At 37.7% G+C, this 15926-nt stretch overlaps 2 protein-coding genes across 3 annotated transcripts; both read left to right on the top strand.

Moving 5' to 3' along the window:
• The first annotated feature begins 172 nt into the window (after positions 1 to 172).
• Positions 173 to 7859, top strand: tpm2 (tropomyosin 2 (beta)). 2 transcript variants are annotated; one of them, XM_033989715.2, is made up of 9 exons: positions 173 to 478; positions 1549 to 1674; positions 4067 to 4200; positions 4461 to 4578; positions 4791 to 4861; positions 5728 to 5803; positions 6314 to 6376; positions 6448 to 6517; positions 6712 to 7060. In XM_033989715.2, exons 1-9 carry the CDS (start codon positions 365 to 367, stop codon positions 6792 to 6794), a joined length of 855 nt encoding a protein of 284 aa, XP_033845606.1. In that variant the 5' UTR covers positions 173 to 364; the 3' UTR covers positions 6795 to 7060. The 2 variants fall into 2 exon arrangements, with proteins under 2 accessions (XP_033845606.1, XP_033845607.1); XM_033989716.2 differs by lacking the exon at positions 6712 to 7060 and adding an exon at positions 7584 to 7859 and having other exon boundaries at positions 235 to 478.
• Positions 7860 to 8635: 776 nt separating this feature from the next.
• Positions 8636 to 15587, top strand: il6st (interleukin 6 cytokine family signal transduce). The gene is made up of 16 exons (XM_033989094.2): positions 8636 to 8926; positions 9166 to 9247; positions 10008 to 10310; positions 10396 to 10543; positions 10621 to 10778; positions 11269 to 11423; positions 11512 to 11668; positions 12387 to 12466; positions 12590 to 12845; positions 13013 to 13183; positions 13265 to 13366; positions 13476 to 13622; positions 13694 to 13834; positions 14161 to 14257; positions 14402 to 14483; positions 14610 to 15587. Exons 2-16 carry the CDS (start codon positions 9178 to 9180, stop codon positions 15210 to 15212), a joined length of 2670 nt encoding a protein of 889 aa, XP_033844985.1. The 5' UTR covers positions 8636 to 8926; positions 9166 to 9177; the 3' UTR covers positions 15213 to 15587.
• The last annotated feature ends 339 nt before the right edge of the window (positions 15588 to 15926 follow it).

The following is a 15926-nucleotide window of genomic DNA, read 5'->3' as shown; positions in this document are numbered from 1 at the left end:
TTTCTATCTCACTTTCTGTAGGTAAAGGTCCAAATAATGGAGGAAAAGTTTTAGTCCAAATTATTTCTCTTGCACGTTCTACGTTTCGTTTTTGATTCATTCAACATTCCCCAGCTTCAAATTGTTCTCGGTGGATTTATTTATACACGCAAACTAGACGTCCCACTGAGGCTGAACTATAATCGCTGACTAAATAAGGGCAATGTCCTCGTGAGGATGAGTGGGGGAAAAGTATGGGACTCCTCCTGTTACTACTCCATCCAAGATCTCTCAGACAAGCCAGGACCTCAGCCTCTGTCTCCGTCTGGATAACCCAGCGCTCCGCGTATTTTTCTTCTGGTAGAATCACAGAATCTGAGCAAACATGGAGGCCATCAAGAAGAAAATGCAGATGCTGAAGTTGGACAAGGAGAATGCCATAGATCGAGCCGAACAAGCAGAGGTGGACAAGAAAGGAGCAGAGGACAAGTGCAAACTGGTGGGGCCCGCAAAGCGCACATCTCACCTGAATGCGTCTATAGAGGGAGATTCGTTCAAGGACTTATACAGGAAAATGTGTTTAAATTAGACTATAAATCTCTAATGTATAATGACAAGAGCGAGATTAGGATATAACAGCTCACTTAAGATATAGTTTAAAAAGTTGGCTTCTTTTGTGATTCTTTTGTTTATCTGTTGTGATTTCGGAGTTATTTTTTAACGTCTAGATTTTAATCACTCAAAAGCATTATTTTGAGAATGAAGTGATTTCCATCACTAGACCAACAAAACAAGCAAACATTGCTTTTTGAACGTATGCCTTTTTTCCAGTACCCAAGTCTGTGGGATGACCTGCTGTCCTCTCAATGTTCACAGTTGCAATGTGAATAATATCTATTCATAGACAACTATTCAACTGCCCACATAGCTTTTGTTCCCAGTGGATGGTTGACCATTGCATAGCTTTTACAATGCATCCGCAATCACTTCTCTTTGGGATCACCATATACCAGCAGGTCTATTTCTGTGATCCCCTAAGACCCCCGCCTTCTTTGGATTGTTGCTCTGCACAAAGAGACATCATAGAGTTTGGTTGCTGCCACAATGCCGACAGTGGGATCAGAACTGTCAGGCTATTTGAGACTCCGAGGCCTTACATGGATACTGGCTGGGCAGACAGTGAGGGGATGACGTTTGTTCAAGGGACATTTAAAAGTCTGGTGTTATGTATTTTAAAGCTGCCAATGTACTCGACAATTACCGAGTGCTGTAAATTATATGGTTCCTCTCATCATATAAAATGAGAGATTACAATATGCTAAATTAGTTAATCTAGTTCAGTTTCTCAGTTAATCAAACAAATAAACAATCATGTTATTAACTATTTTTTAGAAAACAGCCCAAGCCAAATAATCATGTAATTGAATGCATACCAGTCAGGATAAAACGTCATAGTCAGTGTCATAAAGGAGATGTGTAAGTATAATTGTTGTACTTGCATTGATGTCTCTGTAAAGCAAACTTAAGTGTTTTGTCTTTTGTGTGTCTTTCTCCTGTTTCCTGGTCTAGCTGGAGGAAGAGCTGCTGGGTTTACAGAAGAAGCTGAAGGGAGTGGAAGATGAGCTGGACAAATACTCAGAGTCCCTGAAGGATGCCCAAGAAAAGCTTGAGCAGGCGGAGAAAAAGGCTACAGATGTGAGTGAGGGGCTAATTATACCAGGGTTAACATTAAATCTTTTGTAATCTGCTAGCTTCACTCATGAGAAATCAACAGGTAAATAATTCAACAGGTAAGCTTGAAAAAACAAAGTAGTATCACAAGGGTCACACTATTACACAATATCAGTTAGGTCTATATAATTCAAATAAACAAAAATAACTATAGATGGGAAATGTGTTTAATATTGACGTTTTTAGGAAGAAGAGAGAGAGGTGATAAACTAAAACAGTCTTAGGCAAAACCAAGAGGAGAAGGGACTTTTATTATGGCCAAAAAAGGCTATAGGGACCGTCCTGTTACCGAGATGTTACCAAAGAAGGAAAGGAAGTGGCAGGCCGGGACTTTGTTTACGTCTACTTTGTTACATGAAGATGTGTGTGATGGTCTCCAACAAGGGCTATGCATTAATTGGACTTGGAAACTGTATCGGATGAATATGTGTAGAGTGGGACAGTAACGTTTGATCCTCTTTATTTAAAAAATGCATGCACTTCTGTGACTTTAAGTTAAACCTAGCCTATATGACTTAAGTGCACAGAAATAAAATAAAAAAAATTGTTTTGTGGAATTGACATCAATGTTAAAATAATTATATTACATTCTACGGGGGAATATTTAAGTGCAGCTAAAATTAAAATTGTTAAAATGCAGCTTTTCTAGGGTCTAGTCACTAATGGATATTTTATGGAAAAGTAAAATGTATTCAAAGGAAATCATCACATTTTAGAATCTCAAAACCACCAATAAAACTGAATGGTGAGCGAGCCCAATAACATAACCTTTGGCATAAATGTTGTCGAGGTTAAGGACAATGTGTATTTGGTCAAATTTAACCTGCTATACTTAAATTTGGCATTCACATCAAATTATTATGCTCACTCACTAAACAAATGCTAGAACATGTTGGGTTATAAGCTCCTTATATATCCTCAGACTGACAAACATATGATAGCCTTTAGGTGCCAACAACCTCTGAAATCACATAGGCAGGCACGTGCTGTTATGTGTACGGTGTGGTGTCTTGCCAAAAGATCCAGCAACACTGTGGGGGTGGAATGGCAAACAATTGGGTTATGTGTGAAAATCTTTACTTTAGTGACCTCCTGCTTCCCCACTAGTCCAGCACATAACTCATATAGAAAGGTACACACTAGATTCTAAGCCTATGAAGACTCCATGATCACGTACGCTGCACAAGCCCATTATCGTGCTGTAGCCTACAACATTTCAGTGGTTCTAAAAATGACTATAATGTAGCCTTTTTAAATAACACTATTCTCTGTATTGCTGTTTATTATAAGCCACTATTATTTTGTAGAAAAAACAAAACAAAACAAACAAAAACAGTATGATGGGAAAATTTGGACTGAGGTCATGGATCAGGATAATAACTTAAACCTTTATTTAAAAAAAAAAAAAAAAAAAAAGCTTATAATAAGATCTTAGCCTACCTTAACTTGCTCCCTATAGTTCTTAGCAGCACATAGGCCAGAAATGCAATGACCAAATACTACGTTTTGCCTTCTAAAATTCAAATTACCTTTTATCTGACATCCGTATCTTATTTCTTTTTAATCATACAAGCATTCAACAGGAAAGCCAGCAAAAACAAAAAAACAACAAAACTGCGACGATTTTATTTTAGAACCGGAAATGAAATGCACAGCGACCTTTGACCGCGTTGTCATGGTAACCCAGTGACACAACTCTCCTCTTGCCGACGGAGCCGCTTAGAGCCGCAAAAGTAACGCCAAATCTAACTTTTCAGCCTCATGGCGGTTTTTAAATCCGTCGACTCTGTGCGCAAGAAAATCCTGTCACTGCAACAAGTGGCGTACGATGCGGAGGACCAAGCTGAGGTTATTCAGAGGGAGGCAGAAATGGAGAGACAGGCCAGAGAGACGGTAACACTGTGTGGATGGGGGCTCATATTAATATAGGTTATGTTAAATAATCGAAACGTGTGTAATCCCAAACCAAATAAGCTACCCCGATATGTGAGCATATTTTTGAGTAACACATTATTTGGGTTGCAACCTTTAAGATATAGGCCTATAATCACACACAATTCCCCACGTACTACGTTTTCTTACCAGTCAACACTTCAAGATGCTCAGACAGTTCACTTTTGTCAGATAGGCTATTCTATGATGGTGATCTGGAGAAGTGTCCCCAGCCCCAGACAGGTATTGCATTTTAGTTGTCCTGACAGATGATATATTGCAGGCTAAATCAAATATATAGGAGACATTTTTTCCTGTTAAGATAATAGTATTAATCTATCACTATAATGTGCTTAATTTAATGGGAGTGTTCTAGCAACTGTTCAGAAATTGACCACTATAACTGTTTGTGTGCTGTATGCAGGCCGAGGCTGAGGTGGCTTCTTTAAACAGACGTATCCAGCTGGTGGAGGAGGAGTTGGACAGAGCTCAAGAGAGGCTGGCCACTGCCCTTCAGAAGCTTGAGGAGGCTGAAAAGGCTGCAGATGAGAGCGAAAGGTGCTCGACCCATTATAGTGCCTGATATCAACACATGTCCAATGCACATAAATAGTCAATGTATATTCCAATGAATGCATCCAAACAATTTGGAACATAAGTTTATAATTCATGCTCGACTGGAGTTAATAGTAGTGATGTTAGTGACCTCTGAATTGCATGTAAGTATAACAACTAATTTGAAAACATGTCTGAAAGAGTCTTTTAAAACCAAACTTTTAACACCTTTTTAAAAATAAATTGTTCTTTCACTCAAACAGAGGAATGAAGGTCATAGAGAACAGAGCCACCAAAGATGAGGAGAAAATGGAGATCCAAGAGATGCAGCTTAAAGAGGCCAAACACATCGCTGAAGAGGCTGATCGCAAATATGAGGAGGTGGGGGATAGTGTGGAAGTGGTTGGTGGTGAATGTTACCTGAATGGTTTTAATGAACAATTGTGGTAAAATAGACATTTTAATACCAATACACATATTGCACTATTTTGTTGCAGTATTTACCCTTAAACAATATTACACTTGTAACATTATTTTACATGGAGGAAAGGGAGAAACTGAAAATAGACTCTGGTGTATTTTTCTGTCCTTAGGTAGCTCGCAAACTGGTGATCCTTGAGGGTGATCTAGAGCGTTCTGAAGAGCGCGCTGAAGTTGCTGAAGCGTAAGTCAATACTTGTGCTGTGAAACTTACACTGTCACTAGAGCCCACATAAAAAAATAATCATGCTAAATTAACATGTATGCTAACCACCTTCACTTTTCTTGTGGCTTAATGAACAAATGTAATTTTTGTGGATTGTGTTTTTCAATGTATGTCTGTATGAATATGACTGCTTTCGAAACTAACCCCACTTGGCTGTAAACTAAATGCTGCAGTCGTGTGATGGAGCTGGAGGAGGAGCTTGGACTCATGGACCAGAATTTGAAGGCTATGATGTGTGGAGAGGAAGAGGTACAAGTCCTTCATCTACTCACTGAAACCACCTGTCCATGACCTGCTGCCCCTGCTTTCAACTCTCTGTTCTCACTTTCAACACTGAACAAGGGCTGTGCAGTATATCAAACAAAATATTTATATTACAATAATAATGCCTGAAACTAAATATCATCTGACAGATTTTTTAAAATTATTATTAAAATGCAAAATAGTCTCAATTTGGCCTTGCTTGAACTTGGTTCACAGAGTTTGACAACTAAATAAGGCATGAATGTTTTTGTTTTATTAATTAAGTATATTTAAAATATCACAATTGTATAGTTATTGCAGTTCTAAACATGGTTATCAAACATTGCCGTATTTTCACATACTGTGCAGCCCTACACTGCATATTTAATAAATCTTAAAAAGCATTGAATAATGAAATAATCTGTATTATTAATATAAAGATATCAGTAATGTAGAGCACTGCATGACCAGGTTCCTCCATTTAACATGTACTAGAGTTAGTCATGTTTGAATTACTCTTATTTTAGTCTTCACTTGCTGTCTTTCCCTTTTGTTGGCTTTCTCTCTTCCTAAAATAATAGTAAATCAGGTGATCTTGAAGAAGAGCTGAAAAATGTTACCAACAACTTGAAGTCCCTTGAGGCCCAGGCTGAGAAGGTACAGCCTCTGTTTAAAAAAAATAAAAATAAAAGTAGCATTAAAGAAACAAAACATGCACACAAAACAAACACAGTGGTTCCCAACCCCTTTCTTTCACATGGGATATATATTCGAGACATATATTTTTCCAGTGAACATATTGACAACAGTACCAATCTCCTGAAGAAAAAAAATAAGTAAAATATATTTGTATTTATTTTTTGTATAATGAATTAGAAACCAAGCTAATCTCTACAACATTATGTGATCTCTGCAATGCGCTAGCTTCACTTCACTTCCTTTTCAAAACTATTGGTTACCCTCTCTGTTCCTCTTGTGACCCCTAGTGGCAGATTCGAGACCCATGTTGGGAATCACTGTTCTGTTGTGAAATACTGTAGAAATGGCTTGCATTGTGTAATATTGCATATGCCCTGTGCAGTAATTATTATGAAAAACACTATGTTTTCCTGTTAATGCAAAAATAATATTTATTCTTTGATCCTGTTTTGTTAATTTGTATTTCAGTACTCACAAAAGGAGGACAAATATGAAGAAGAAATTAGGGTTCTCACTGAAAAACTTAAAGAAGTAAGTTTCAAATCTTTCAGTGTCTTGTTGTGATACTTTGCACACTTTTTACATATTTGTGATTTATTTAGGCTGAAACTCGTGCTGAGTTTGCTGAGAGGTCTGTGGCCAAACTGGAGAAGACCATTGACGATCTAGAAGGTAAAACACAGTAACTGTTATAGGCTCAAAGGAGTCTGGAAGAACCAGTTTTATTTGAAGTTTTATTTATTTTGTTTAGTTGTGCAGACATATTTAATCTATAAATGTCCTTAAACCTTTCTGCCCTCTGTCCTTTATCCTGATGTCTCTTCTCTTGGTGTGTGCTTCTCTTTGATTGTTTGTGTGTCCTGCAGATGAAGTGTATGCTCAGAAGCTGAAGGGCAAGGCTTTGAGTGAGGAGTTGGACTTGGCTCTTAACGATATGACTATGGTGTAACTTCCTCTGTCCTCCTCCTGCTGCATCCTGTCCACAGCTGTCCTCCCGTACTCTTGTTTTGTCTCATTCCACATTTAGTTTTGAAACCCCCCCCCTCTTCTGTGAACTCTTCTGTTACCTTTGTCTTACTCAACAAGTGCTTTACCGCAGATGGCTGAGTCACTGCACTTATGGCCACATGCTCTGAAAGACACGTTCTACTCTTCTTGTTCCTCTCATTGCTTAATGTTTCTTCCGCCATCTGTAATAAATCTTTTTAAACCTTGTTTCTTTTCTCTCCCTTTTCTGGCTCTTTCTTTCTGTATCATTAAGTTAATTAGTTATGGTTTAATGAGTTAACTTAAAAATGACTATACACTAATTAGCCTTACTAAAGCATGAAGAAAGACTTAATCCATATTGAACAAATTATTTATTAATTACTTAGCATTACCGTATAAATAAAGTAGTTACTACACCTGAAGGATCCTTAATAAAGATGCCTACACAGCACAGGTGCTTTGGGTACATATAACCTTAAAACTACATATATATATATATATATATATATATATATATATATATATATATATATATATAGAGTTAGAACCCATTAGTATCTAACTTAATGTTTGAGCAAGAGAAATATATAAGCAAATGATTTAATACAAAACACAAAGGACATTAAATATACAATATAAAGAGCGGTAAACCAGTGTTTGAGTCAGTCTAGACTGAATTGTTATTTGGATGTTTTAAAGCCAGTCTATACAGGTCTCTTAAATGATGCAGCTTTATCCAATTTTCCAGAGAAACTGGCCCAAGCCAAAGAAGAAAACTTGGAAATGCACCAGGTATTGGACCAAACTCTCATGGAGCTTAACAACCTATAGATGTCTGACATAAACCATGTAACAAGACCAAACAAGATCCCGATTGGAATCCTAGTGCTCACCTTCACTCTCATGTCTTACTATCCTCAATTGTCTGTGGTTTCATTTTGTTTGAAATAATTCTGGAAGACCAAATATTATCCTTGGTATTGCAGCACTCGACTGGGAGATTTAATTAATGTAAACAATAAAAGCATTGTCTGAAATATGTGTATTTATTTATAGGAATTGTATACCTCATTGGGAAAAACATATAACAATATACCAGCTGTGTAATCGCATGAACATGATCATTTTCTTAAAAGAAATAGAAATAAACAAACAACATAACAACAAAAAAGTCCAAAAACCTTAATGAATAAGGACTGGTGGATGAGATGAAATAGCATATGCTTTTCTTTGGGCATTTAGTATGTAGATTATTATTCCACTTCAGTTCATTATATACTTATATACTGCAATGTTGAACTTTAAAGGGTTAAAACCTCAACTATGTCCAAAACTGCAAACTTATCCAAATCTTTTCAAAATTAAATTTCACTGCAGCAACAATTATTTTTTGGGCTATACGTATTTTTTATTGTTGAAAACTGTTCACGTACAGAGCAGTGGGCGGAGATGGGGGCTTGGTGAAAAATACTTTTTCTGAGCCCCGAGGTTCAAATGCAGGACATTACAGTATTACTCAAACATGCAAAAATCTACAAACAACTCTGTCTGAGCCAATAATGAGAACATTAGGCCTATAACATAGTTATAAGCTCAAATATTGATGTTACATGTCTCTTTATCCTGACAAATTATCAAACTATTTATTTTGTCCATTTATTTACACTATACGAAGCAGTGTCCTGTGCACAGCTTGGGCCGTTGCCAGATCGTGAGGGGGCGGAGACATACTGGAAGTGAACGTGGTGAAGTCTCCTCGGCCCATCCCCATAATAGACAACAATAACATGTTTTCTGATCAGTCTTCTGAAGATCTGTAAAGAAAGTACAGCACTGTTAACGTGGATGTGGGATTTTATTGGTCCACGACATGGTCCAGTCCACACAGCGTTTAGAAATCAGAAAAATGTGGCTGTGATAAACAGTAGAGACAGAGGCGGGCTCCTCTGACGGGAAATGGGTGGGACTACGCTCCTAACCCGTCAATGGTCAGAATAGGCTCAAATGTCCAAACGAAATGTCCGACATCGTATATTATCTATTTATTACACACGAAAAATGATAATTTAGATTTTCTACTCGACATTGTTGGTAAGTAACTTCAGATTATTTACATTTAACTACACGAGCAACATGGCGTCAACTGCGACACAAACGAGCGCTGGAAATGCTACTGCAAATTCGACCATAGTTTCTTCTAAAACATCACGAACTGTGTGGAAACAGTAGCCCACGTGTACGTTAATATGTGACATCAATGTTTTTTACGTGTAGAAGGGACAGGTCAGGCTTGAAACATGTTAGATACAACTGTTAATGGTGTTTTTCAGTGTTTCGGGACCATGGGCGCTGTACGTGTGGTGCAGCTGGCTGTGTTGGCCTGGTTGGCCTCTGCTATCGCCTCTCACGAAGGTCAGTATTTATATTCCACAGTAATTTTGTACAATTGTGCTTTAGTTTTAGTTGAACTACATTCATGTTTAGATTGATCTTCATTACTTACAGAAGGTGAATTTTTTTCATTGAAAACACTGCACGGACTTGTTTGACTAGTTGTTTCGTGCTTAAATTTCTGTGCGTTAAAATACAAATCCTCTTGAGGTGACTTGATGTGAATTAAGTGGATTAGTTCTTGAATATAAAAAAATAGTGGGCTGCCATATCTCCATTCAACCCTAGAGCATCCTTAATGAAATACTAAGTATACATTGAAGCATAGGTCTGGGCAAAAAATCCTTGTGATTCATCTCTCTTTTTTTTTTTTTTTTTTTTGTAAATATAGCTTTAATTACGATGAAGAAACAGTTTATATATACGTTTTCATTAAACACACAATAAAACCCATGTTTTTTCTCAAAAATCTTGCCTCCTTTCCAAACCACATGAGTTTACTGCTACAGGATTAACTGCTCCTAAATGATTGCTGTGATCTACAAACATTTGGTCAGCTTTTATAAATTTGATCAACTAAGCAGCATATAAGGTGAAGTTGTAATTACAAATCGCAAGAAAATGATTCTGTTCACATGTTGGTTCTTTTGACTTTGAACAAGGACAGAAAGAGGTTTAGTGCCCTCTAGTGGAACTGTTATTATATGCACATGCATTTTATTACTACACAGTGCGTCTTGGGTTATGCTTTGTACCTCAGATCTATTTTCTGTTTTTCTAGATAGTGTACAGTACTTGGTGACTGCCCCACAAAAGCCAGAGCTGCAGATTGGAACAAATTTCACAGCAACCTGTTTCATCAAAAACACAACTGAAGTTACAGCAGATGACTTACGCTGGAAGTACGCTAAGGGAGAAATCCCTCCAGAACAGTATACAAAGATCAGTGAGACTGCCCTTAATGTTACCATCACAGTCACCAACGAAACCTCTCGGTGGCTCTTCTGCTTTATCCCAAAAAATTCAGAACATGTTAAAATCGACAGATGGAAATATTACCACGGCATCAACTTAAAAAAAGGCTGTAAGTTTTGTTTTAACCAGTTGCAACAATACAGGATTTGTGTGATATTTTTGTGTAATAACTTACTTTCATTATATTGGATTAGATCTCCCAAAAAAGCCAGAGAACCTGACTTGCAAGGCTGTTCAATATAAAATGTCCATCTCTCAATTTCTCCACTGTGAATGGGAACCAAAGCACCAGCAACCTGGAGATTTCAGCACATTTTATAAACTGAATGTCCATGTTCTTAAGTGAGTATTACTGTTACTATTGCTGTGAGCTATACAAAATATTTTTCTGTTTCATATTTGTATGTACTTTTTTCTAGCACTGAGAAAGTCTTCAATAAGACTACAACTGAGAGCAGCGCGGATATAGACACAGAGACTTTTCCTAGTTTTATGACGCTGGAAATCTGGGTAGAAGCAGAGAATGCGCTTGGAAAGGTGGAGTCGGAGCATCTAAGAATGGAAGCCAATTCATTTAGTAAGTAAAGCTTGAATTCTTCAGCCAGGCCAGATTCTGTACAAAGATGACTGGTATATTTGATAGATTGAAAATTTCCCGGCAGAATAACCAATTAGGAAAATGACTGGCCTCATCCCCTGACAAAAGATGTTGATGGTGCCATACAAATCCAGAAATGCTCTCTGTTTATCCAATGCATAAAATACTATGAAACTTGTACCTTTTACATCAGGATTTAAATGCCTTTTAAAATTGCAACAAGACAATACAAAATCCTCATACAATGGCTAGGTTAACCAAACAGCAGACTTTCGCAGCATAAATAGGTGACTCAGGAAAGCCCTATCTGACTTCTATGGTTAGCTTTGAAAGAGTTACTGTGAGGAAGCTACTAGCTTGCTCCTCTTTTTGGAAAGAAAGCAGGAGGAGGTGATCGCCAGGTGAGGGATTTAGGGACAAGGGTTTATCTCAGCTTCTGTTCTGACCTATATCTGTTTTATTTTTTCAGTAAAGACAGACCCTCCATCGAACATCAATATAATTTCTGAGGACAGTTTCCCAACATCGCTCCTTCTAAATTGGACGCGTCCGATTGATAAAACGCATGTGTACTTAATTTATGAAATTCGGTTTGCTCCAAATGGTTCCCACACTTGGTCTCATGTATGTATTTTTTTTTAATACCTTTTATATATTATACTGTTATTTTACTAAGTGTTCATAATGAAACATAATTTCATTTCACTTTTAGGTGCCTCAGGCAGACACAAATATTGACATACAATCCTTCAGGCTTCAAAACCTTCAACCAAACACTGTTTATATCACTCAAGTGCGCTGCAAAAATGAGAGGGATGGCTACTGGAGCGAGTGGAGTAACAACTCAACAAAAAGAACACCTTCATCTAGTAAGGATCACTTTGAGGGGGGTATTCCATCAAAGTTGCTTAACAAGTCTAGATTTATCCTAAAATCATGCATAAGCTGAAACTAGCTCCATCTCCAGCTCCACGTTGAGCCAATTTTCAGTGATGTGGAGAACAAAGGTGCCTGACCCCTTCCCAATGCGCAGTAGCCTTCTACATGTTGAGCTTGTGCTGCCGTGCGCAAAAGTAAAGCTATAATAGAATTATTCGCATGTAACAAGAAGTAGCCAATCAAGTCAGCGCATATATTTGTGCGGTTTGGGTTTGACAGGGAAACTGAGAACTCACTGAAATCCAGCTCATTCTTAGAGTTCAAACCAGCATCAGTGTCTCTGTGCAAAAGCTGCTCTGCCTCTCACAACAGCCACACGTGTAAGCTAATTTTAATGAAATAATGGTCATTATATTACTTGCGCCTTTTAATGAATGCAGCGTCCACACACGTTCTTTAGACGTTATTGGAGACATAGCCAAAATAATCTTGACAGTTAACCTGGTCCCAACTAAGTTTGTGGCCGGGTGTTTTTTACTACGGCAACTCAGTGCTAACTTTGGTTAGTCACTTTGATGGAACGGAATTGAGGATTAGACAAGCCTGGATTGCCCAAATAAGACAGGCTTTGGCTTTAGCTCACTTCATGGAATTAACCCCAAGAACCATTATAAATGTTGTTTTGTTTTTGTTTTGTTTTTTTTACAGAACCAGCAAGTAAACCTGATGTCTGGCTCTGGCATATAAGTGAGTCTGCAGATGAAGAACAAGTATGGTTGTTCAGTAAGGTGAATGATGTTTATTTGATTGAAAGAAAAAATATGCATATTGTCACATATGCCAACAAAAATAAATAAATAAGTAATAATAATTAATACAGTTTAACATACATAAGTGCTTATCTTTTTCAGGAGCCTGAATTTGCCAATGGAGAGATAATAGAGTATCAAATCAGCATTCAAGACTCCAAGGAAAAACTTCCAAACAAAAATATGTGGGAGAAAATCCGTGTCACTAATCCAAATGCAGACAGCAGCACTAAGCACGCTACTTCACTGAAGGAAATTGACCTCCGTGAAAAAAGATCTCATATTGTCAAAGTCACTGCTGTCAATGTAAAAGGCACCTCTCCAGTGGCCACAATTGTGATCCCTGAAAAAGAAAATGGTTTGTGAATTCACAGAATTTCAGTTTGATGTGCATATTGTAACAAGTAACACTGATATAGTTTAGTTTACAGAACATATCTATGACAAGTTGTGTGTAGCTCAGTGCATTTTACTGAGTGCCATTGTAACAAGTGCTTTTTGTATCTTCTGTGTGTGTAAATGCAGTGCCCCCTCCAGTGCAGAAATTAGAAGTATATCCTGATGCGGGAAAACTGTGTGTCGAATGGACCTCTCCCAACAGTACAGCAGTTTCCGAGTATGTGGTGCAGTGGACCCGTGCTGGTAAAATGAACTGGCAGAGAGAGAAAAAGGGCATTAGGAAGACTAGCGTCCGAGGTATGCTTATTGTGTTGTTTAATGTAATGCAATTGTTTATTATTAAAATGTTGATTATATATTTTATACTTGTTTTTTTAGGAAACCTTGAGGAGTTTGTTAGGTACAATGTGTCTGTATACCCACTTTACTCTGGATGGATTGGGAAACCATTACATGTAGAAACATATTTTGAACAAGGAGGTAACTTGTGCATAAATTAATTAATACAATACATTTCTTTATTCATAATTATTTTAGAATTTAACTAAATAATACGCCATATTAAAGTCACACTTTGTTGTGGTTACAGCTCCGATAAAAGGGCCCTCGGTTAAACTAAATGGAAAACCTGGATCTACAGAGGTCCATTTGGTATGGGAGGAAATTCCCTTAAACGAGCAGAGAGGCTTTATCTCAAACTACACAATCTTTTACTCTGATGGCACTAAAACTGAAGGTATGGACTTAGGTCAGGTGATCTTTTATATTATAGATCGAAACTTGATCATTTTAATACTCATTTTGCAGCTATCACAGTCTCACGGGACACTCTGTCATATACTCTGAAGCCTCTGACCCGTAACACTAGATACGACACATGGATCAGGGTTTCAAACGTTAAGGGTTTTGCTGATGGCCATAATCACACCTTTACCACTGTCAAGTATGGTGAGTCCATAGTCTTCATGTTTGCTTTCTCTTCTGAAAACAGACTATTTTCTTCTGTATATTATGTTTTTATCACTAAATATTTTGTGAATGGTTTATCAATTTCTGACTATTTACCATTTGTACTGATTTAATCTGAATAATATTATCACGATTATGGTATTTATTATTGTTTGTATGATACTGCATTTTAGAAATTAAGATGCCCCCAGTTTTCTCTTTATTTTTGGATCACCCTGTTCTTATTATAGTATCACCTGTCCATTGTATCCATTGTTTAATTGATTTTCAGATGGTAATTTCTGTTTTAATTGATCTCTCTTTAGCACCTGGTGAGATTGAGGGCATTGTAGTCGGAGTGAGCCTGTGCTTCTTATTCGTTGTTGTTCTGACCATGCTGATCTGCATTTGTAAAAGAGATGTGTAAGTGCAAATATAACTATTTTGGGTTTATGGATTGTACAGTTACTTCATTAGACACAATTTTAATACTGGTCAGTTGTCACTGATAAAGTTCACTCACTCAGCTTCACTCAGACCAATTTTGTTTTTTTTGTTTTTTTTTAGCATCAAGGAAAGTTTTTGGCCTCAAATTCCAAATCCTGGAGCAAGTACTATTGGGACCTGGTCTCCAGATTATCACATTAAGGTATTTTCACTTGGAATACAGCCACTAAATAAGTCTTCATCTTTGCTGGAGAGCTCCTTTTGGAAAAGTAATTTTATATTCACCTATAGAACCAAATATAATGAGTTATTTGTCCTGTGTCAACAGGCTGAAACTTCAAGTGAAAACTGTCTGTCTGGCATCAGCGTACTTGATGTGGATATTTGTGATGGGAAGTCAGTGTTTGAAGAGGACAAGGCTTGTCTCCCCCTTAAGAAGGACAAATATATGTCTGAGGAGCACAGCAGCGGTATCGGAGGCTCCTCCTGCATGTCCTCACCTCGGCAGAGTGTGTCTGACAGCGATGAGGGGGGTGATATTGCTGACACAACTGCTAGCACCGTCCAGTACTCCTCGGTGGTAGCCTCCAGTGGATACAAGGGCCAGACACCAAGCCTGCCATCCCAGCAAGCTGTATTTTCCAGGTCTGAATCCACACAACCCCTCTTGGAGTCAGAGGAGAATCCAGACATGTTGTCACTAGAGGGCAGCAGACAGTCCCAGCGGTTTCCTCCTGAAAGCCTCAGTCATTGCGAGGGGAACTCTGACAACCCCAACCAGGTGGAAATAGAGGCAAAGACATTGGACTTTTGTCCAGTGGGAGATGATTCAGAGGACAGACAGTCTGATGATGCACAGTCCCATGAGTGGTCGACAACAGCACCGATCTCCAGCTATATGCCTCAGCTGGGTGGCTACAGGCCACAGTAAAACAACAAACTCAAACCTGAACATTGTAAAATAGTACGTGCCTTTTATGCCTTTGTTTAATTCAGAGTCAAATATTTCAATGCAAATTCAAAAGACCGAGTCTTATTTTGCACATTACTGCTTGTAGAGGCATTTACAGTGCAAGCTGAACTGACTTGACCTTTTTCTGGAAAAAAAGGTTAACTGCACTTTGTTACCTATGGAAAGTGTTACACTACTCAATGTATTTGCCCTGTACATCTTCACTGACATGCTGAAACCGTGGTAACTTCTAACAATATTGTGGAGAAATCATTGTGATTGCATGCACAAATGTTTGCATTGACTTGTTGATGTTATAATTTTTATGCAGTTGACACGAAAATCTTAAAATAAGGCTGTTTTTTCGTTCGCCTCCTCAATATTATTGACTACAGATTTGTTATACACTAATTGCGGATGTGGAACAAATAAAATCACATCCAACCAAATTACCTTGGGTAAGTAGTAACATGCTTGTTGTATCCTAATAAAACTAACTACTAAAAATGTCACAGTTTTATAGTATATATATTAAGAGTCATTATGTTAATACTGCGTCAATTGATGCAGCGCCTTTATTCACGTTTATGTTATTCAGCAAGCAGTCCAACAGTCCAATGACAGACTTGCTTCAGATTGAATATTTGTATTTTAAGACCAAAACACATGTGTAGCTGTCTTTAAAAGGCTAAA

Source organism: Periophthalmus magnuspinnatus, chromosome 23 (genome assembly GCF_009829125.3).
Source record: "Periophthalmus magnuspinnatus isolate fPerMag1 chromosome 23, fPerMag1.2.pri, whole genome shotgun sequence".
Lineage (NCBI taxonomy): Eukaryota > Metazoa > Chordata > Actinopteri > Gobiiformes > Gobiidae > Periophthalmus > Periophthalmus magnuspinnatus.
The sequence above is the reverse complement of the archived record's forward strand: the minus strand, read 5'-3'. Positions and strand labels throughout refer to the sequence as shown.

What these genes read in the sequence shown, in the direction of transcription:
- tpm2 (XM_033989716.2), top strand. Translation starts at nt 365, where the DNA reads ATGGAGGCCATCAAGAAGAAAATGCAGATGCTGAAGTTGGACAAGGAG. An exon ending in GCTGCAGATGAGAGCGAAAG is followed by an intron (nt 4,201 to 4,460) that starts GTGCTCGACCCA and finishes TCACTCAAACAG; the next exon opens with AGGAATGAAGGTCATAGAGA. An exon ending in CGCGCTGAAGTTGCTGAAGC is followed by an intron (nt 4,862 to 5,727) that starts GTAAGTCAATAC and finishes CTAAAATAATAG; the next exon opens with TAAATCAGGTGATCTTGAAG.
- il6st (XM_033989094.2), top strand. Translation starts at nt 9,178, where the DNA reads ATGGGCGCTGTACGTGTGGTGCAGCTGGCTGTGTTGGCCTGGTTGGCC. An exon ending in CTGAATGTCCATGTTCTTAA is followed by an intron (nt 10,544 to 10,620) that starts GTGAGTATTACT and finishes ACTTTTTTCTAG; the next exon opens with CACTGAGAAAGTCTTCAATA. An exon ending in AAGTATGGTTGTTCAGTAAG is followed by an intron (nt 12,467 to 12,589) that starts GTGAATGATGTT and finishes TATCTTTTTCAG; the next exon opens with GAGCCTGAATTTGCCAATGG.